Below are 23,578 nucleotides of genomic sequence, written 5' to 3'. Positions count from 1 at the left end.
AGTCAAAACAAAAAAAAACACACACAAAAAACCATCTTATCTTATACAAACTGATTTTAAGAGAACAGAAAAAGAGGACAAGCTGGGGAGTGATCTGTGAGGCTGGTAAAACGGATACCAAACACAGTTCATACGGGACCACGATACATGGTCATCAAGTTGGGTTTCATTCAGAAATGCATGGGTAATTTTAGTGTTAGAAAATCTATAAAAGCAATGTATCACATTACCAGATTAAGCATAAATACATTTAATAATATCCAATACTCATTCATGTTTTAAAAACCTCTTAGCAATTCTGATAAAGGATAGCTCAAAAACCTGTAACAAACACTATTCCTAATAAGCCAGAAAAAATGTTTTCAGTATTCAATATTGTACAAGAAAAAGAAATACAAATTGTGAAGACTGCAAAGAAGCAAAATTGTCATTTGCAGAAGATATAATTGTCCAGAGAAAACTAAAATGACTAAAGACAAATTATTAGAATCAGTAAGAATTTTTAAATTTAGTACATATCAGACCAATATAGAAATACCAACTGCATGCATTCCTCAATTCCAGGAACAACCTGAAAAGTCAGGTTTAAAAAAGATATAATAGCAACAAAAATATAAGATACTAAATAAAAAGTTGTTGCTTTATTGGAAGACAATTAGACCTAAATTAGTATAAAAAACACCACATTTATGGATAGAGCTGATATAGTAGTGATGTCCATTCTTCATTAAAGGTCCCCTATAACCCAACTTGACAAACAGAAGATTTATATGAAAGAATAAAAAGCAAATACATCCAAGACTCTTCTGAAGAATCGGGAGGGAGGACAGAGAGAGGGAAAGAACGACATCTGTCCTACTATATCGAGACATCCCCTCAGAACAAAGCAAAATAGGCATGCAGAAAGACAAACTGACCAATCAAGAAAAACCCATTTATATGTGAAAACTAGACATATGACAGCAGTACTCCAGAAAATTATTGAGAATGAAGGGCTATTCAATACAGGTTGCTGGCAGGAAAAAAAAAAAAAAAAAAGTGAAGAGACAACCTACAAAGAATGAGAAAAAATATTTGCAAACCACATATCTGATATAGGTTCATATCCACAGAAGGCATACAAGTGGCCAACAGGTACATGAAAAGGGGCTCACCATCACCAATTATCAGGGAAATGAAAATCAAAGTCATAATGAGATGTCCCCTCACACATGTTGGAATGGCTATCATCAAAAAGACAAGAAATAACAAGTACTGGGGAGGATATGGAGAAAAGGGAACCCTGTGCACTGTTAGTGGGAACGTAAATTGATCAACCACTATGGAAACCAGTATGGAAATTCCTCAAAAAAATTAATAGAAGAACTAACATTCAAACCAGGAGTTCCACTTCTGGAAATATATCCAAAGGAAACAAAAACATTTCTCACAGAGATATCTGTACATCCGTGTTCACAGCAGCATTATTTACAACAGTCCAGATATGGAAACAACCTCAGTGTCCATCAATGGATTAATAAATTTTTATACACACATACAAACAATGGACTATTACTCAGCCATAAAAAATGAGGCCATCATACCATTTTGACATAATGGATGGACCTTGAAGACATTATGCTAAATGAAATAAGTCAGGCAGAGAAAGACAAATACCATAGGATCTCACATATGGGGGGGAAAAAGCCAACACCAGACTCACAGACTTGTGGATTTGTGATTACCAGAGCTGGGGATCTAGGAAGGGGGTCCAAAGGTCCAAGCTTACTTAATAAGTACTAGGGATGTGATGTACAACTTGATGATTATAGTTAACATAGCTGTGTGCTATGAAAGCTGTTAAGAGAGAAGATAATATTAAGAATTTTCACACCACAAGGGCATTTTTTTTTCTTTTCTCTTTCTTGTATCTATATGAGATGATGGATGTTAGCAGAACCTATTGTGGTTATCATTTCACAATATATACCAAGCCATCATTTCATACACCTTAAACTTATAGAATGATGTATGTCAATAAAACTGGGGTGGGGATGAAGGGGGCTAGCCAGTTTGGCTCAATGGATAGAGTGTTGGCCTGTGGACCAAAGGGTCCCAGGTTCAATTCCGGTCAAGGGCACATGCCAGGGTTTGGGCTTGATCCCCAGTGGGGGGCATGCAGAAGGCAGCCGATCAATGATTCTCTCTCATCATTGATGTTTCTCTCTCTCTCCCCCATTCCCTTCCTCTCTGAAATAAAAAATATATTTAAAAAAGAAAACTGGGGAGGGGGTGGGAATAGAACAGAAATGAACGAATGAATGCTGAAAAAAATCTCAGAGTCTCCTGTGTGTGTCTTGGGGACTCTTGTCATTAGACAAGAGGGTTCTCCATAGGTCTTTCCTATTCATGTTTTTTAAAAAACTGTTTCGAATTCGATAAAGGATCACTCAAAATACTTTATTAGCCATATATAAATAAAATTAAATCATGATACCATATTCAAAATTAAATTCTAAAGTGGTAGTCATGAAAGGCAAATGGCTTTAAATTATTTTTGATTGGTTTAGTGAGATAGAGAGAGAGACAGAGACAGACAGACAGAGATTTGTTGCTCCACTTATGTATTCATTGGTTGCTTCTTCTTGTATGTGCCCTGGCCAGATATTGAACCCACAACCTTGGTATATCGGACAACACTGACCAACTCAGCTATCCAGCCCAGGCATGAAACTTTTAGAATATTTAGAAGAAAACACAAGAAGGGTAGGTATCTGAAACAAGAAGCCAATAATGCAAATCATAAAAAAATGACAATGAGCTCAACTAAGATGAAGAACACTTGTTCATCATAAGATACCATCAAGTCTAAATGCAATATAGTATCCAGGGACTGGATCCCGGAATAGAAAAAGGATACTGGTGGGAAGTAGGTGAAGTCCAAATAAAGCATGTAGTTAATAAAAAATGTAATGTCATTACTTTGTTAGTTTTGACACATACCATGGTTATACAAAGTGATAATATTAGGGAAACTTGGTAAAAGAAATATGGAAATTATACTATCTTGGCAACTTTTCTGTAAATCTAAAGTGATTCCAAATTAAAGAAAAAAAATACCATAAAGTGAGAAGAGGGCCACAAGCTGGGAGAACAGAGCTGCAACAGTATATATAGAGAGAATTTCTACACATCAGTCAGAGAAGAACCTTATAGGAAAGGGGCCATGAACTAATCCAGCCTTTCATACGAATGACCATGAGAATTACACATTTACAATACAAAAAGATGCTCAATGTTATTAGAACTTGGGAAAGCAACTTAAGACTATGTTTCATTTATTTTTATTTTTTTGCATGTTAATGAGGCAGCCAATAGACATCAATGTGCTCCTCACCCGCCTTCCTCTCCCTAAAATATTTTTTTTAAAGTGCTTCTGGTGATGACTCAGAAGGAAATAAGGAACATTACTGGAAACTGGAGGAAAGACAATCCTTTTTAAAAAGTGGCAAAAAAGTTACCTGAATTATATCCTACAGTTGTGTGAAAAGTATAATTTATTAGTGAGGAACTTGGATATTTTAGCTAGAGCAATTTCCAAGAACCATAATGAAAGTGGAGCCTGGTTTCTTCTTGGTGCTTACAGTAAAATGTAAGGGGAAGGCTATTTTAATGCATGAAATGTTAAAAGAAACCAGGAGTTGATGATTTGAGAAATTCCCAGCTGATTTACATCACAAAACAAAACAAAAAGAGGAATGCTAAAATAAAGGAGGTTAATTATAAGAAAGCATTGCTGTAGAGAGAAAGCAAGAGTAGTGCTGAAGAGATTACATATGTAACTCAAGGATCCCCTGAACCAACCATCTAAACAGAAACGAGGAAGAGACATGAGAATAGGAGATCTATGGAGGACCCTCTCGTCTAATGACAAGAATCCCCAAGATATACACAGGAGACGCACAAGAATCTTGAGAATGTTATATCAGCAGAAACACTGACAACTTGACCTAAAAGGGTGAGAGAGAGAATGAAATAAAGGAACTCTATTGGACTACCAAAATTCTACTGGTAAGAACAGGCCAATCAGCTGCAAACACGTGCTACCCTTCAAAAGAGTAAGGATAAATATCAAAAGCAAAGGCAACGAAAGTAAAAATAAGCAAATGAGACTATGTCAAAGCTTCTGCACAGCAAAGGAAATCATCAACAGAATGAGAAGGCAACCTCATAAATGGGGAAAAGATATATTTCTTATATTTTCAAATCATCTATCTGATATGAAGCTAATATTCAAAATATATAAAAAGCTCGTACAACTCAATAGCAAAAAAAAAAAAAAAAGACCTACAAATGGCCAACAGACACATGAAAAGATGCTTGTCACTTATCACCAAAACCACCAGCTATCACTTCATACCAACTAGAACTGCTATTATCAAAAAGACAATAAACAACACGTTTTGGTGAGGAGGTGCTGAAAAGGGAACCCAACAACCCCAGTACTGTTGATGTGAATGTACCTGGGTTGCAGGTTTGATCCTGGCTCCCGACTGGGGATTTCACCAATATGGAAAACAGTATAAAGAAAGGTACCTCAAAAAAATAAAAATAGAACTACCATCTGATCCAGCAATTCCACTTCTAGGTATTTATCCAAAGAAAACAAAAACACTATTTCAAAAAAACATATGCCCCCTACCCCCAATGTGTTCATTGCAACATTATTTACAACTAGAGGCCTGGTGCATGAAAATTTGTCCCTCAGCCCAGCCTGAGCCCTCTCGCAGTCTGGGACCCCTTGGGGGATGTCCACCTGCCGGCTTAGGCCCACTCTCCAGGATGATCGGGCCTAAGCTGGCAGTCAGACATCCCTCTGGTAGCCCAGGAGCCCTCAGGGGATGGCCAACTGACAGCTTAGTTGCCCCCATGGGGAGCAGGTGTAAGCCATCAGTCGGACATCCTTAGTGCTGCCAAGGAGGCAGGAGGGGCTCCTGCCACTGCTGCTGCACTCACAGTCATCAGCCCAGCTTTTGGCTGAGCAGAGGTCCCACTGTGGGAGCACACTGACACAAGGGGGCAGCTCCTGCATTGAGGGTCTTCCCCCAGTCGTCAGCATGTGTCATAGCGACTGGTCACTCCGCCGTGAGGATCAATTTTCATATTACCTTTTTATTATATAGGATGGCCAGACATGGAAACAACCTAAGTGTCCACCATTGGATGAATGGATAAAGAAAATGACATATTCTCTCTCTCTCTCTCTCTCTCTCTCTCTCTCTCTCTCTCTCTCTCACTCACACACACACACACACACACACACACACACACACACACAAAACATTAGTCAGCCATATAAAAGAATGAACTCTTGCTATCTGTGATAACATGGATGGACTTTGAAGGCAGTATGCTAAGTGAAATAAATCCGACAGAGAAAGACAAATACTGAATGATCTCACGTATATGTGGCATTGAAAAAAATAAAATAAAACAAAAAAACAAACAAAACTGAGATCACAGATACAGAAAATGGACTGATGGTTACCAGGAATGGAGGTGATAAGGTGGACGAAATGGGTGAAAAGGATCAAAATGCACAAATTTCCAATCTATAATAATAAAAGTGTAATATGCTAATTAGACCAGACGTCCTTCCAGACGACCTACCAGACGAAGCTGGGGCTGCGAGGGAAGCCTGGTTCCCGGGTGCCAGAGGGAAATCAGTGACGGCAGCAAGGGTAAGTAAGGCCTACTCTTGCACGAATTTCGTGCATCAGGCCTCTAGTTATAAAATAAATAAGTCATGAGGATGTAATGCACAGTATGGTGGCCATAGTTAATAATACTGTACTGCATATTTAAAAGTTGCTAAGAGAGTAAATCTTATAAGTTCTCATCATATGATGAGATTTTTTTAGACTTCTGAACTGATAATATTTAGCTGAGATCTTGGCTTAAGGTGATGCTTCAATGGGTTGAGACTTTGAAGAATGTTGGGGTAGGATGAGTGTATTTTGCATGATGGACAGACGTGAATCTTCAGGGGCTGAAAGGCAGACTGTGGTAGACTCCAAAATGGCACCCAAAAAGATGTCCATATCCTCCAGACCAGTGGTCGCCAACCTTTCGGACCTCACCACCGGTTGGCGGCCGCTGCTCCAGACCATGTTTTATACAGTACTTGCAAGTTTGGCAAGAACTGTGATGGTCAAGACATGGTAATATTAGGGAAACTTGGTAAAGGTATATGGAAATTATACTGTCAGTGGGAGGGGCTAATCCTGGACGGTATGGGTTTATTGGTTGAGTGTTGCCCTGTTGACTGAAAGGTTGTCAGTTTGATTCCCAGTCAGGGCACACAACCAGGTTGTGGATTTGGTCCCGTTAGGGTGTGTATGAGAGGCAACCAATTGATGTTTCCTGCTCACATTGATGCTTCTCTCACTCTCACTCTCCCTTCCTCTCTCTGTAAAATAATTTTTTTATTTTTGTTAATCCTCACCCAAGGATATTTTCCACTGATGTTTAGAGAGAGTGGAAGGAAGAGGGAGAGACGGAGAAAGAGAAACATCCATGTGAGAGAGACACATCAACTGGTTGTCTCAGGCACATGTCCCAACCAGGGCCAGCGAGTAAGCCTGCAATTGAGGTATGTTTCCTAGACTGGAATTGAACATAGGACCCTTCAGTCCAAAGGCTGACACTCTACCCACTGAGCCAAATCGGCTAAGGCTCTAAAATCAATTTAAAAAACCTTTTTTTAATGGGAGGGACTCACTAGTACCATCAACTGTGGTACCGGTAATATTCTTGCACTGGGGTGTGGATTCACTCATGGTCAATTTATTATGTTTCAGAAACTATGTGCTTTATTTTATGTCTGTATCAAATATGACGTAATAAAATCACCTATGATGGTTTTGAGGACTAAAGAAAGATAATGGCCGAAACCGGTTTGGCTCAGTGGATAGAGCGTCGGCCTGCGGACTGAAGGGTCCCGGGTTCGATTCCAGTCAGGGGCGTGTGCCTGGGTTGCGGGCACGTCCCCAGTGGGAGATGTGCAGGAGGCAGCTGATCGATGTTTCTCTCTTATCGATGTTTCTAACTCTCTATCTCTCTCCCTTCCTCTCTGTGAAAAATCAATAAAAATATATTTAAAAAAAAAAAAAAAGAAAGATAATGATCAAACACAATGTGAAAAAAGGCCAACACAATGCTCAATTTGTTATTAGCAGCAGCAGAAGGTGGTTTTATTCATGAACAAACAGTTATTGAATGCTAAGAGCTAAGCATGTGGAATATGAAGATGAATAAGATCGTTTCTTCCCACAGAAACATCTGTGGCCTGTTTATATACTTCACAAGCATGTGCTTTGCAGATATCATTTGTTAAGTCTTCACAGTCTCTCTTGCCAAAATAAACAGACTGGTAACCCATCTTAAGAGGAACTTAGGGGGTAGCATCTCTGACCTCCAATGTCGCAAGGAAGAAGCAGGGCATTTTCCAAAAACTACCTTCATTGTTCTTCAGTATATACATCATGCATGGTATTGTAATTTACTTATTCATATTCAGAAAAGTACAAAATATAAAAGCCTTTTTGTTGTCAGAGAGTTCAACAATCCCTCCCATAAAGCCCTGATATAAGACAAAAGAGAAGACCTCAAGAGAATGTAAGAGCCTATTCATTGGATGGTAATTTAAAATAATAACTAAAAACTGCTAAAGCGGCCACCGGCTCCTTTTGAACACCAATACAAGTAATTCATCAGGCAAAGTGTGAGTAATGTCGTTAATGACAACTGGCAACTAGAGCTTTCAGTCTAATCATGGTGAACTGAAACCTAACCGTGTGCTTTTTCATAAATCTTGGCCCTGCTCCATGGCCACCCTGGCCAACACCCAGCAGCCAAGCCTGAGCACGTGCACAGTGATGATGGAGGAGTCCCAAGTAGACACTATGTGCTCATGCCCTAAGTATTGATAGGCCTGCTGCCAGAAAGGCTTTGGAAACGGGCTTAGAGCTTATGAGACTACTTGACCCCACTTTACTCCCATTTGGGACTGAAGCGTGGGGAAGGTGATTAAATATGATATCAGCACTTACATTCAATGCCCATAATTAACTTGGAAGTGTATAGGGGTGAATCTAAAGCTCTTCAGCCATTAAAAAAAAAAAAAGTCTGCCTTTGTCTGATGTAAATATATAAAAAGTCATTAATTGTATTTATGAAGATGCTGCCAAACAAAGCTTTGGAAAAAAACTTTCAGCATGTAAATTGCTCCACTTTTTTAAATTTCAGAAACTGAATCCAAAAATACTGTTTGATTCCAGCTATATAACATTCTGGAAAATAAAAAAATATATTGAGACAATAAAAATATCTGTGGTTGCCAGGGGGTGAAGTAGGAGGATAAATAGGCAGAGCACAGGATTTTTAGGTAGTGAAACTACTCTGTGTGAGATACTATAATGGTGAATACATAACATTCTACATTTGTTCAACCCAAAGAATGTGCAACACCAAGAGTGAGCCCTAGTTTGAACTGTGGACTCTGAGTAATATGGACATGTTAAGGTTGATTCATCAACTTTAATAACTGTACTATCTGGTGGGGGATGTTGATTTTATAAAACTGTGTTGGCAGGGATATAAGGGAATTCTGTGTTTTCCTCAGTTTTGCTGTGGATCCAAAACTGCTGTAAAAAATATAGTGTGCGTGTATACCTAATATCAGATACTGCAGAAATGTACAAAGTAAGTCTTGTATAGAAGATAAATCTCAAGTAGAGTAGGTTTAAATCCAATTGCTATGCTGCAAACTCCAAAAGTATTCCTATCCACTACAGTACTACAGTTACTAGTAGGTTTTTGGTATAAGCCATCCCCCATTAGATGTTTCTCTACAACTATCAAATAACCAACATAACAACTTCCAATCTTTTCTATGAAATTGGAAAGCTCTATCTTTGATCATTAGTAATGTCTTCTTATATAAACATAAATTACATGACTTAGTTTTTAAAAGCTTTGAGTCATAGACATAAAAAAAAAGGGCAGTAAGATGGGAATGGGTGATTAATTCTCACATGGAAAAGTTTATTCTAAAGAATAACCACCTTTAAGAAGTTCCATGAGAGAACCTGGCTGGAGATCCTGGCTAGAGAACCTGGCTAGGCTGCTGATCAACTGAAAAAAAAAAAAAAAAAAAAAAAAAGAAGTTCCATGACCTTAGACTTTGTATTCTCATTTCCAGCTGGAAGTTACTGCTGCCATACTGCTCTTCACAAGGATTTGGGAATGAAAACACAACAGAGCTCACAGAGAATGGGAAAAAACTGCCAAGAACACTGGCAGAAAGTTTACTGACAGCGTTCATTTGCAAACACGATGAAAAAAATCATTTGGCAGAAATAGCTTATGCAACAAAAAATGTGCTGAGTGTAACAGAAGGGGTTAAACACTCCAGGTTTTACCAATATACTATTTCTTAATCTGGATGGTTGGTACACAGTTGCTCATTTTATTATTCTTAGAATTTTTATATAAAGTTTTTCCCTTATATAAATGAAACATTTCACAACCAGTTAAGCATTTACAGGCATTGGCACAACACCCAAACCTCAATGACAAGTCAAATAACACATGTAATGCACAGAGCAAAACATTCACGAGACAGGATAACACAGGAATGGAGACTAGAAGAGCTGTACTGGTGCATGCTGTTATTCATCTGTGTAAGTACTGAGATTCTTTCCCTAGGGTAGCAGTATCATTTAAGGCAAATATGGCAATTTGGGGAAATGTAACAGTAATAACGTAAGTAAAACTCTCCATTTTAAGAAAGAATTTAGAAGTCTTTGAATGTCAAATACAAAATAAAATTAATTCCTTCTCTCGTGATTTTTATTTAAACTTCAAAGTACCTGTGCAGCTGACAGTATTCCTGGCTTCTGAAATCCCCCAGGAGAAATTGATTTAGTGGACAAACAGTGCAGCTGTTCAATGAGTCCTATAGATAGATTACTTAAAAATATACCCCACAAAAAACACCATGAGTTCGAGTTGTGATTGACAAGTTTTTTAAATGATGCATTCCTAGATTAACATACTTTCTTCCTTTTGGAAATGCATAACAAATTCCCAAATTCTGTTTCGGTTTTTTTTCCAAATTCTTAATACTAAAGAATACATATGAATTAAGCACCATGCCAGGCACATGGCAGATATTCAGGACATATTTATGGAAGGAATTAATCAGCAGCACTCCCACTGGAGTGATATCTCAGGAATTCCCCTGGCATACGTGGGTAGAAAGATCCCTTTCTCTACTTCATTGAAGTGTTTCTTTTGAACCCGTAACCCATTACATCTGGTTATGTTTCTAATGCCATATGGAACAATAGTTATGTTAGTAAATTGGCTTTATTCTAAATCCACTATTCTCTTCATGTGCCAGAAGTCTGTAACACTTAAACACTGATTCTGTGCTAGGACTGGTGCAGCAAATTGAAAAAGTAAGAACTGACAAGTCAGCATTGGTAAAATTATAAACCAATCAGAATTTAAATAACACACTAAAATTATTTTTAAAGCCTTCTTTCAATGAGAATCTATATTTAAGATGCAATAACAAATTGTCTTCCAAATATCCTAGTAGAGCTAAAATTACTGTTCGTATTAAAAAGAAGACCACTGCCGAAACCGGTTTGGCTCAGTGGATAGAGCGTCGGCCTACGGACTGAAAGGTCCCAGGTTCGATTCCGGTCAAGGGCATGTGCCTTGGTTGCAGGCACATTCCCAGTGGGAGATGTGCAGGAGGCAGCTAATCGATGTTTCTAACTCTCTATCTCTCTCCCTTCCTCTCTGTAAAAAATCAATAAAATATATTTAAAAAAAAAAAAAGAATTAAGGTTATAAATTATGAAAACACCAAATGAAAATCTCAAGAAATGCCCAAATTTTAGATGAGGAATGGAATAAAACAAAAAAAGAAGACCACTGTAAATGCAAGGTTTAAACAAATAATCCAGCATCTCAGTCAATTCTTTGATCTTTCAAGCAGAGGGAGTGAATGCCTATAAATGGGATGGCCAGCCATCGGCAAACTACGGCCCACAGGCTGGATCCGGCCCGTTTGAAATCAATAACACTAAAAAAAAAAAAAAGACCGGACCCTTTTATGTAATAATGTTTACTTTGAATTTATATTAGTTCACACAAACACTCCATCCATGCTTTTGTTCCGGCCCTCCAGTCCAGTTTAAGAACCCATTGTGCCCCTCGAGTCAAAAAGTTTGCCCACCCCTGGCTAGACTGTGTCTTGCTCTCATAGTATCATCAGAACCGCTGGGTGGGCGTGCAGCGTGGCTTCCCAAACAGTCCCATCCTCTAATGAGCTAAGGTTCATTGTACTGATATCACCATTCCAAAAAGTCAACTACTGCTTTCCCTCTTATCACTGAAATATCACTCAGGTTTGCTTCCCACTCACAGTTTGTAATTTGGCCTCCATGAACTCCTTTGACCACATATCTTCTCCACAAAGTAACTGTCCATGGAGCTCTAGAAACCAGTACTGAATTAAGAATGCTGAACCTTAAATGCTGTCATGAGGCATCACACTCTAGAATGAATTTCTAACAAGCTCATCAAGTTTTTTCCTTTTTTTAAATTAAATCTTTATTGTTCAGATTACTACATCTGTTCCTCTTTTTTCCCTCTCACAACTTCCCTCCACCCAGTTCCCACCCCACCCTCCGCCCTTACTCCCCACCGTCCTCACTCATAGGTGCGCGATTTTTGTCCAGTCTCTTCCCGCATCTCCCATACCCCTTTCCCCCAAGAATAGTCAGTCGATTCCCTTTCTATGCCCCTGATTCTATTATAATCACCAGTACATTCTGTTCATCAGATAATGTATTCCCTTGATTTTTAGATTCACTTGTTGATAGATGTGTATTTATTGTTCATAATTTGTATCTTCACCTCTTTCTTCTTCTTCTTCCTCTTCTTAAAGGATACCTTTCAGCATTTCATATAATACTGGTTTGGTGGTGATGAACTCCTTTAGCTTTTTCTTATTGTGAAGCTCTTTATCTGACCTTCAATTCTGAATGATAGTTTTGCTGGATAAAGTAATCTTGGTTGTAGGTTCTTGGCATTCATCACTTTGAATATTTCTTTCCACTCCCTTCTGGCCTGCAAAGTTTCTGTTGAAAAATCAGCTGACAGTCGCATGGGTACTCCCTTGTAGGTCACTGAGTTTCTTTCTCTTGCTGCTTTTAAGATTCTCTCTTTGTCTTTTGCTCTTGGCATTTTAATTATGATGTGTCTTGGTGTGGTCCTCTTTGGATTCCTTTTGTTTGGGGTTCTCTGCGCTTCCTGGACCTGTAAGTCTATTTCTTTCACCAGGTAGGGGAAGTTTTCTGTCATTATTTCTTCAAATAGGTTTTCAATATCTTGCTCTCTCTCTTCTTCTGGCACCCCTATAATTCGGATGTTGGTACGCTTGAAGTTGTCCCAGAGGCTCCTTACACTATCTTCGTATTTTTGGATTCTTTTTTCATTTTGCTTTTCTGGTTGGGTGTTTTTTGCTTCTTCGTATTTCAAATCTTTGACTTGATTCTTGCGATCCACTGGTCTGCTGTTGGGAGTCTATATAATATTCTTTATTTCAGTCAGTGTATGCTTAATTTCTAGTTTGTCCTTTGTCACAACATCGAGGGTCTCACTAGATTTCTTGAGGATCTCACTACATTTATCGGCGGTCTCATCAGTCCTTTTGAGGGCCTTACTAAATTTATTGGCGGCTTCTAGACAGTTCTTGAAACACCTAAAAGTGTGATTTTGAACTCTATATCCAGCAGTTTGCTTTCCTCCATTTCTGTCATTTGTGTCCTGTTTCTTTGTCTCCGCATTTTTTATGCTTTCTTGGTGCACCCCCTTGTGGTCTTTGAGCACAGTCTTATTGTAGTTAAGCCTTGATTGTTGTAGGTAACACTGGGGGGGATTTGACCTCCAGGCCAATTGGCTGTGAGAATCAGTTGTGTCTGCAGTGGGAGAACCTCTGTCCTGATCTCTAGGGAGGTGCTAATCTAGCCTCTGCCTGAGGCTATCCAGCAAATTCCTCCGTGCAAGGCTTGAGCGGGGCAGGTCCCAGGGGATCAAAAGGGCAGGCCGAGCAAGCAGTTATGGCTGCTCTCAGTCCTGTCTTCAGGGGCTCTGCTTCTCAGTGTCCCAGCAATTGCTGCAAGTACCTCGGAGAGAAAGCTGCCCTCAAGTTCCGACCGATGCCAGACAGTACCGCTTCTCCCGTTTGAGTCTGGGGCCCCAGAGACTCACCCGGAGCTGGAGCTCAGAGCCTGAGACTCCCTCCCGATTGAAAAAGACAACCGCGCCCTCAGCCGCCAGCCCGCTCCACATGCACCTCTGCATCTTAGTATTTTACTTCTGCACCGCACCTCCTCTGAGTCTCGGTATGCTTTTCTCTTTCCTTCTAGTTGTAGAATTTCCACTCAGCCAGCCTTCCTGTGGTTCTGGGTGATGTCCGTTCCGTCTCTTAGTTGTATTTTGAAGTGGTTGTGTGAGGCAGCAATCTCCGGTGTTTACCTATGCCGCCATCTTGGTTTCTCCATCAAGTATTTTTTCTTTACTACCTTGTCCTGATGGTCTTGAGAATGGGCTACAAATGCACTAAACTTAAGTATAAAGTTCTTCCTTTATAAAATGTATCTACAACCACCTCCCTTATGTACCCACTCCACACACCAAACACACATATATTTCATTTTTTAAGCAGCATGATGGCTGTTTCTGAATGAACTCAACCAGTTACCATGGCTTCTGTCTGATGAACCTAATGGGGGCTGAACTTAAAATTATCTACTGACAAAAGAAATCAAGCAACCAGAGTACTGAGTTTGAGTCATATTAGCTTCAAATTTTACTGAATTAAAGTGCATGTGTTTGTAGAAATATGAACAATTATTTTGTTAGGATTTTTAAGTCAATAGTTTCATCCCCACAAACATTCTTTATTTTTTTTTTAATATATATCTTATTGATTTTTTACAGAGAGGAAGGGAGAGAGATAGAGAGCTAGAAACATCGATGAGAGAGAAACATCAATCTGCTGCCTCTTGCACACCTCCCACTGGGGACGTGCCCTCAACCAAGGTACATGCCCTTGACCGGAATCGAACTTGGGACCTTTCAGTACACAGGCCAATGCTCTATCCACTGAGCCAAACCGGTTACGGCCCCACAAACATTCTTAACTCTTCAGTTTGGCAACAGACAATAACTTTATGGGGGAGGTGAGGGGCTTGAAAAAGTCCTTGGCTTCAGGGAGTCACAAGTAATAGCAAGAAATTTTAACAGTCAAGGTCAACGTGGTTAAAGGCTAGAATTGCTCTTTTGAGCACAGTTTCAGGTAACTACAATGTGAGGGTTTGTCACAATCTCTTTACAAACAGGCTAAAGCCACTGAGCAAGGATGTACTTCATGAACACATACAAACATCAAGAATTTTTCTTCGGCCCTGGCTGGTGTGGCTCGGTTTGTTGTGGGTTGGACCCCCATCAGGGTGCATGTGGGAGGCAACTGATCGATGTTTCTCCCTCAGATCAATGTTTTGCTTTCTCTCTCCGTTCCTTTCTCCCTTCCTCTCTCTAAGATCAATTGAAAAAGTAAAATGAACTTGTTCCATTAAAAAAAAAGAATTTTTCCTCCCCTTAAGATGCTCTTTTTCCCCCCTGCTTCAGTAACATAATCAAGATCAGACACTTGAAATTTCTAAAGAGATACAATCCCCCCGCTGGTATGAACCAGGCCACATGGAGGGCATATGCACGGGTTGCAGGCTCGATCACCAGTGTAGGGTGTGCAGGAGGCAGCCAATTGACGATTCTCTATCATCACTAATGTTTCTATCGCTCTCTCCTTTCCTCTCTGAAATCAATAACTATACATATATATTAAATAAAAGTAGTTATGAAAAAAAATCACAATAAGACAAGTGTATGTGCTGAATGTTTCCCTATTGGGAAAAGAAGTTCCTTTGATATATAAAAAAAGAAAATCAGAAAAAATCTCACAAAATTAAAATAATAAAGAAAACTACTATTAAAATTATTGGTTTGCAAGTTAGTCTTACTTGGTAAGACAGTACAAATAATACAGGCACTCAAAATTTATTATTATTAATGCACATTTTATTATACACCCGTACAGGCACCTTCATATAGTTAATCCACTTTATAAAATATCAGAAGTTATCATTCCAACTATATTGACTAGGAAACATGCTCATAAAGGGTAAGCAATTTGCCCAGGATTGATTAGTTGGCTCATGAGGGACTGTCTCCCTCCAAAGTTCATACTCTTTCTGTTTCATGCTGACTCCCAAAACAGTTTTTTAATATCCCTCAATTTTTCTATTTTATTTTATTATTATTTTTTAATCCTCACTCAAGGATATTTTTTCAACTGATTTTTAGAGAGAGTGGAAGAGAGAGGGAGAGACAGAGAGAAACATCAGTGTGAGAGAAACACATCGATAGGTTGCCTCCTGCACAAGCCATGACCTAGGCCCGGGCCGGGGAGGAGCCTGCGACTGCGGTATGTGCCCTTGACCGGAATCGAATCCGGGACCCTTCAGTCCCCAGGCTGACGCTCTACCCACTGAGTCAATCGGATAGGGCAATCTTTCTATTTTAACTTAAAAGATCATTCCTTTACACATCTTCCACCTTGGCTCAACTCTGTATTATGTGCTGGCATCACAATCACTCAGGGAAACTTTGTCTCAGAAGCTCCACTTTGGTACAAGTACTTTGATGTCTGCTGCACCTATCCAGTCCTTGGACCAGGATATAGGAGCCACAATGCAAACAGTGGAAGGATGAGATGACACTAATGAGAATGCCTTCAGTCTTCTGGCAGTTCACCCTGTGGGGTGGCTTCCCACTCCAGCCAAACTTCACCAACCTTGCCAAATTGGCTAGTATAAGTCAAGCAAACTTTACACATACCTTTTCCCTCTACCTTTTTTAACAGGTAACAAATTATTGTTTAAAACATTTTTAAGTGTCATAAACAGATCAGCGAAGAGAAATGATTAATGAAAAGAAATAACACTTTTCTTCAGTGAAACCTATCAGGTATATCATAACTAGAGCACACCTTCTTGTAAAACAAGCACACTTCTCGGGAAGTGTGTCTAGGGTTTCTGTATTCTAGTTGTCTGTCCCCTGGTCAAAATAAATAAACTCTAAACTTAAAACTCTGCAAACCAAGAATGTTCTGTATCTTCCAGCAATTCTTCTATAAAACATTTAGAAACATCCTTAACCACAAATAGAAACCAAAAGGTAGCTGTGTTTCTAAATATGAGGTGGACATGCTGCCTAATCGATCTGGTTTAGAAAACATACAAACGGGGGGACGGGGGAGGGGACAAAGTACAACAAAACTGTGTTAAATGAAATCTGACTGACTCAGAATCGGTGATAATCTGAAAGGGATCTGAACAAAGCTTAAATACTTAAAATGTACCCGTATGTCCATACTTCAGACATAATTGTTCCCCCTGAGAAAATCACATACGATGCCTTTAAGCTTCAATTCCTCTACTACCTACATTTTTTCCAACATACAAATGTCTGCCTGACCTGGTTCCTTTCCTCATCAAACTACTGATGCCCAGCCACATAAGCATAACCACTCCAGAGTCCTCTATCCTCTGAACTTCTAAGGGATAAGAAAAAACACACTCCCAGGCTCCCAACAAAAGAACTCAGTTAAGATTTAGCATGAAATTCTAACAGATACCTATACTCTTTTAACCCCTACAATCTTTGAAAAAGATCCACATTTTGATTCATTAAGAGAATAATTGGATTCTATAATTTAATAACTACTTTTAGGGGGGAAAAAGGCACAATGATTTCCCATGATTAATGTGGATATTAACTATAGCTGTTACAAATGTAGTTGTGTTTCAAGGAGTTCTGGTACATGTTTTCCAAATTAAATAGAAAATTTGGAAAATACACATTTGAAAATTTTTACCGAAAAACATCTTCAGTGGCTGTTACTGGTCTTCATTTTAAATGTTACCAAGATATGCTATTAAACTTTAGCAAAATTAAAAAATTAAAGAGCACAGTCTAATCAAAATAAGCAGGCTATAATTATTTGAACCAAATAATATTTACATAATTTCCTTAAGACTAAATTTTTAAAATTCTCAATAAATATATAAAGTTACACATAATCACAACTACAAGTCTACCACAAAGTTAGCAGCACTATTTAAACATAAAAGCTCTTATTGTAAAATGGAACTTCAACGTAATTCTTAGTATAAACGTTTCATTCCATTTCCTACATTCAGGTACTAAATTATCATAAAGTTAAATCTTGAGACCAATACATTTAATCTACTAAAGTGATTTTAATCCACTAAAGTGATTTTAATCCACAACATTTAAAAAAAAAATCATGTTTCTAAACACAAATTACCAAGTAATTTGCACATAAAAACAAAAAAAGGGGGCAATTTTAACAACAGCTAGCACTCACTTAAAATTACTACTTGTCATGAGAAATGTCTCAAAGGCACAGCAAATTTCCTTGTGAGCAACAGACACCATTAATTCAGAATGGTCACTTACCACTTCTTCCAAAGCAGCACTACGCCCAAAAGAACAAGTGAGGTGTGTGAGGCAGTTCACAAAGGACGAGAAAAGCTCACTTGGAATGGCAGTTAAGACGTTTCGAGGGAACACAGTTATCAGGTTGCTGATAATGCTGGAGATCCCCACAGCTTCAGAATCTTCTATTTCAATTCTACAAATCAGGTAACAAATGTTACTGGTGGTGGAAGACAAATTACAATAACTCATTTCCAAACATGCAAAACTTTTCACTTATTCATTCATTTTTAAAGGCATGTCTCTGTATTAATTTCAAATTACCATATAATTCAAAATATACAAAGTGGAAAAAAATCAATAGCTTTTGTTCCACCACTGTTAAGCATATAGACAAACATGAAAGTTCCTTTTTTGGTGACAAAGGGCAAGTATACCTACCCATTGATAGTACTCAGTAAACCCTCAATGAAGTGTGCTAGGTAGTCAACCTGTGCTCCTTCATCGGGGAAGACAGGTCCGTGCAAAGAAGCTAACTGGGCGAGGCACTGCAGAGAATCTTGTGCCATATCCGAATCTTCTCTGATTTTTCGATGTACCTGTTTAGAAAGAATTGCTAATCCATAAAAATAAATTCTTCTTTTGTAAGGGTCACATGTCTATCATGCTGAATGAGGTAAGTGAAAACTTCACAATAGCTGGTTATTTCTAGAAAATTAATCCCTGAATTAAGCTAAATTTGAGAATGTCCCTCAGTCCACTTTACATTATAGTCCATGATTTCAAACATATCAATTAATTTTAACTGAGGGCTACCTACATTTTGAACATTGAATTGTCTCCAGTATGCTATGACAAAGAGAGAAACAGATGCTAGCCAGTCAGACATACTGCTTCTTCTAAAAACAGCAACGATAGTCATCTGTATTATGCTAGCTATGCCTTGCTACAGCTCCTTACTAAAGTTAGCAGACAAGTTCAATCAAGAGTATACAGATGCTGCTTTAGTGAAAGTAAACAGTTGCACATGGAGAAAACCAATATACCACTCAATTCCTAGACATTCATTCATTCAACGAACATAAAGCACTCTCTCAATAACTCTTGAGATTGCTTAAAATTTGTTTTGTTTCAATCTCATTTTACCCTACATCAATAATATATGTTAAAATATTTAAAAATAAAAATTGTATTTAAATTATATTTAAATCCACCTTAAACCTCATCTAGATTTTATTTCAATGATACAATGTAGATGTGAAACACCCAGTATACATATAGTGTTCCTATATTGCTCCCTACTTTTACAATGTTACTAATATTCTCAGATTTTAAAGATGCTTCATTTTGCCTAGCCACATGCCTGGGGAACATCCCCAGTGAGTAGTGTGCAGGAGGCAGCCGATCAATGACTCTCTCTCATCACTGATACTGCTACCTCTCTCCCCCTTCCCTTCTTCTCTGAAATCAATTATATATAAATTAAAAAATAAAATAAAGATGCTTCATTTCTGTGAGCTCACCTAATTAAAATTGCCAAGGAAAACAGTAAAGAATTTGTGACCATTTTCTACTTTCCATAAGCATCTAACTTCTTCGGCCTTTCTTTTCCTACATAAATCTCTTTGCTTTCTGAATGTAGCATAATTTTAAACATTTATTCTCTTTTTGGTTTAGGTTATGCTCACTTTGACTCTGCAAACCATAATAATTATTTGAAGTCAGAACATTTCTCTTAAGTATTCACTGGTATAGTGCTGGGACACAGTGAACAAATACTAAAAAAATCCTTATTCACCACTGATTCCATTAAGATTTAATCCCTGAACTTAAGGTTCTAAGAAACTTAAAATACTAAAAAGTCACAAAGTTAACTGATCTACTGGCATATTTTAAAATGTTACCCTCTTTGGTCTAGAGTAGTGGATGGCAAACCATGGCCTGCAGGCCTAGTCTAGCTTCCTGCCCATTTTGTATGGCTGTGATTTTGACATTTTATATGGGGGAGGAAGGGGAAATAATCAAAGAATATTTTAAGAAATGTAAAAATTATAAAAATCCACATTTTTACATAAGTTCATAACAGTTTTACTTGAACACTGCCACACTTGTCTGTCTGGGTGTTGTCTACAGCTACTTCTATATGACAATCAAGCTGCCTCAGAGAACACAGGTCTGCACAGTTTAATATTCACAAGGGCCTTTACCAAAAAAGTTTGCCAATGCCTGGTCTAGAACAATGCAAATGTTTTTCAAAATATATTCTATATTTTAAGTTTTATATAGTAAATGTGTAAACTATACAAATTCCTATGCCCACATTGTCTAATTCATGCAGTTTTGAACACAACTCATTTGGAAGTTCCTTGTCTGAAAACTAACTGATTTTCTGTCATCATGCCCTTGCATCTAACATTAAACATGATATCCGGGGATGCGTATCAATGGATGCAATGCAATGTAGGACAACAGTGGGTTTCTTCTCTGCCCAGAGAGCTAAATGGTTGCTTGTTCCTGGTCTAGAAGTGACAAATCAAAAGAAAGAATACCTTTAATGAAATAACTAATATTGACTATGTAGTAAAATAAAAATAAGAAACTGACCTCAGAGCCTACCTGTACTGTCCTCTGAACTATGAGCCACATATAACCCATTGTAAACCAATATTCTTACATAATATAGTAGGTTCATGCCTTCTTCTAATTTCAGCATTACAAAGGAGTTCTACTATATCTGAATTACACTCTACACATTTAAAACTGAATTCATCGCCCAAGTAGGAAAGAAGCAGAGGGATAAAGAAAAGCCAAGTCTAGCAGAAAATCCAGAGAAGTAAATAAACTATGAAGCAGGATAAGGATGAAGACAAGGAACAGAGAGAGCCAGTGAGTGAGGTGATGATTCCTATGGAACATGCTGACCCTGAGATGTCTGTGGGCCTTCCAAACACAAGCCTTCAGTAAGCAGTAGGATTACAAGGCCCTGGACTCTGGAGCAGCTTGTGCTGAATATAGACCTAGGAGTCAAAAGTGTAGAAGTGGTGTCTGAGGTCCTATGTGGGGAAGGGGCAGCCTGAGGAAAGTGTATGCAGTCAGCAGAGTTCAGAACTGACATAGGAACACTACTATTTATGCGAAGAGCAGAGAAAGAAGAGACCCTAAACGAGATGAAAAAGAACCTGACAGTAAGGTAGGAGGAAGAATTAATGAGATTGGTTTTTCCAACACCTTATGGAAGAGAGAAAAATTGAGAAGACTATAAACTTCGGAGGGGCAAATCAATACTTTAGGTTTAAAGTATTCCTAAATTCAGATAATCAACATACTTCAAGTCTTGATTCCATGCATAGTATATTTATGTTTATCTACTTAATAAAGAAATAGTGATATCTTATGGAAAACTGCTTTCAATTAGGTAATGAATCCTATAATAGAAAATAAATTTAACAAAAACTGAATGAAATTTAAAATTTCAACTGTCATTTCGCTAACAAATAAAATGTAAATTGCTTATAAACTGCTTAAATGAAAGTGAGAGGCCACAAACACAAAGATGTTGAAATAAAAAAGTGAGCCCTAGCCCGTTTTCTCAGTGGTTAGAGCATCGGCACGCACACTGAAGGGTCTCAGGTTCATTCTGATCAAGGTAACATACCTCGGTTGCAGGCTCGATCCCCAGCCCCGGTTGGGAAGCGTACGGGAGGCACCCGATTGATGTGTCTCTCTCACATCAATATTTCTGTCTCTCTCTCCCCCCTTCCCTTCCACTCTCTCTAAAATTCAATGAAAAAAAAATATCCTTGGATCAGGATCAACAATAATAAAAAACCACCACCACCACCACCACCACCACACACACAAAAAAAAACAATAACAAAATGAAAAAGGGTTAACTTTCAAATTCAAAAGTTATCTGCATGTGGTCTTTCACAGCTGACAGGAGCAGCTGTCTGGTTTGTGGAGACAGCTGTTCAGATTTAGAGTCACCATTTCCAGGCTACCAGCAAGTTTTCCACCTTTTCATTAACTGCTGGAGTGGGGTCTACTTTCAGCCAAATGAGCAACACAAGATCTGAACTTGGATCCATATCAAAACAATTTCTGCCAGATGAGAAAGGCAACAGAATTTTCAATTTAGTTACAATGGTCTCTGATACTGACAGTGTTTTTAGTTATTATTTCTGCTTTAAAGAAAAAAGTAAAACTAATGCATAGTCTGAACCTTTCACAGAAAACACCTAATTTATACACCCAGGGATGAGTAACCTTGTTCTTGAGATTCTTAAATATATACAATATTTTAAATAGTTCAACCAAAAAAGGGAACATAGTTGTAACACTAGTACATAATATTTTTAAAACATGAAAAGGCAAGAAGTTATAATTAATGGTTGGAACTAAGCAAAAATCTTTTTTTTCTTTTTAATTGGTCTTTATTTGGGTCTTTACCCTAGTCCTTAGATCTGCTTAAATAATATGCTCATGCTATAAGAGCACTCAGCCTCCAAAATACACACACACACACACACACACACACACATTTTTCCCCAGCTTCTGTTTTATTGTGGTTGTGGACAAACATGGAATATGTTGCTTACTTCTTTATATTTAGCAAATAAGAAATAGCACCATTTAAAGTTATAGTTAAAGTAAGTTCTATACAAAAATCCTAACTTCACTCACAACTGATAATTCGCACATAAAAAGTACACTACTCTAGAAGAGCAGTTCTCAAAATGTGCTCCAGGGATCTCTAAGGGTTCCCAGGACCCTGCCAGGTTGTCTCGAAGGACAAAACTGTTTTCCTACAGTACTATGATAATTGTCTTTTCCATCCTTACTGTCACACATGTATACAGTGGAGCTACCCTAAGGTTATATATGGTAATACTGCGACCAACAGAAAACAGAAGCAAATATAAGATCGGCTGTCTTGTATTAAACCTAACATTAGATACAGTTGCAAAAAAATGTACAATGCTACTCTTCTCACTAAACTTTTTTTTTGTTTACAAAAGTACAGCTATTTGTTCATTAAAATATTATGTCATGGTTTATATTGCTATTTTAAAATGAATAAATTATGTTTTAAAGTTTAGTTGAATTTTTAATATGTAAATACTAACACATTGCAAACGGATCACGAGAATTCTCGATCCATATTACACAGTGTTTTACAAAGTATCATACTTTAAAAAGATATTAGCTTGTAAGAACATGTAATAAATAACTTCAAAATGCAATGGGTATTTAATTTTAAGGCATGCCTTTAACATTTATGTAAAAACGGTTTTTGTACTTGTTCAATAGAAACTTATCTGACCACTGGGTTAAGCTAGCAATGAAACTACTGGTCCACAATGTGCTAATAGTTACAACCCACATATATAAAAGCTCTTTGAATCCTTAATAATTTCTAAGAGTATAAAGGAGTCCTGAAACCAAAAAGTTTGAGAACTTCAGTTCTAGGATATAAGCCCTTCATAATTCTACATACTTTTATAAAATATCAAGAACATTTCTATGTAATTTCTGTTTGAGTAGAAACATTGATTAGAAGCGAAGACTTTAGAGGACAAAAGCGATCTGTACATTTTTACCTAAAAAACTACAGAATCATACACTCCTTTAGTGGCCCTTCTGTGACCTTTGCCACCAGAGAGGAAAGGTAAAACTTACTGTAAAGAAAAGCTCCATGACTCTGCTGTCCAGAAGGGCCTCCCGCCAGGACTCCGTTGGCTTTAACAGCACATTTTGTGAGGATTCAAACATGGCTATATAATGTCTGCCCAGTTATCTGGTGTCAAGGTCAACAACAATAACATTCTTACTTTGTCTAAAGTATAAATATACCCGAAATATAACAGGAGCCATCCAGAAAGAATGTAATGGAAACAGTTTAAGCCTCTTCACATATGCTACATAATTCATGCAT

General features: G+C 38.0%; 1 protein-coding gene across 1 annotated transcript in view; it reads right to left on the bottom strand.

Annotated features, from left to right (window-relative positions):
- Positions 1-23,578, bottom strand: part of XPO4 (exportin 4) — a gene marked incomplete at its 5' end in the record, with an annotated part of 144,193 nt that overhangs the window by 39,839 nt on the left and 80,776 nt on the right. Inside the window, 3 exon segments of the mRNA XM_081083558.1 lie at positions 17,665-17,839; positions 18,085-18,242; positions 23,323-23,435. Coding sequence (XP_080939684.1) covers positions 17,665-17,839; positions 18,085-18,242; positions 23,323-23,435 — 446 coding nt within the window.

The sequence above is a fragment of the Myotis nattereri genome (assembly GCF_964212035.1).
Source record: "Myotis nattereri genome assembly, chromosome: 2".
Taxonomy (NCBI): Eukaryota; Metazoa; Chordata; class Mammalia; order Chiroptera; family Vespertilionidae; genus Myotis; species Myotis nattereri.
This window is presented reverse-complemented; position numbering and strand designations above follow the sequence as displayed.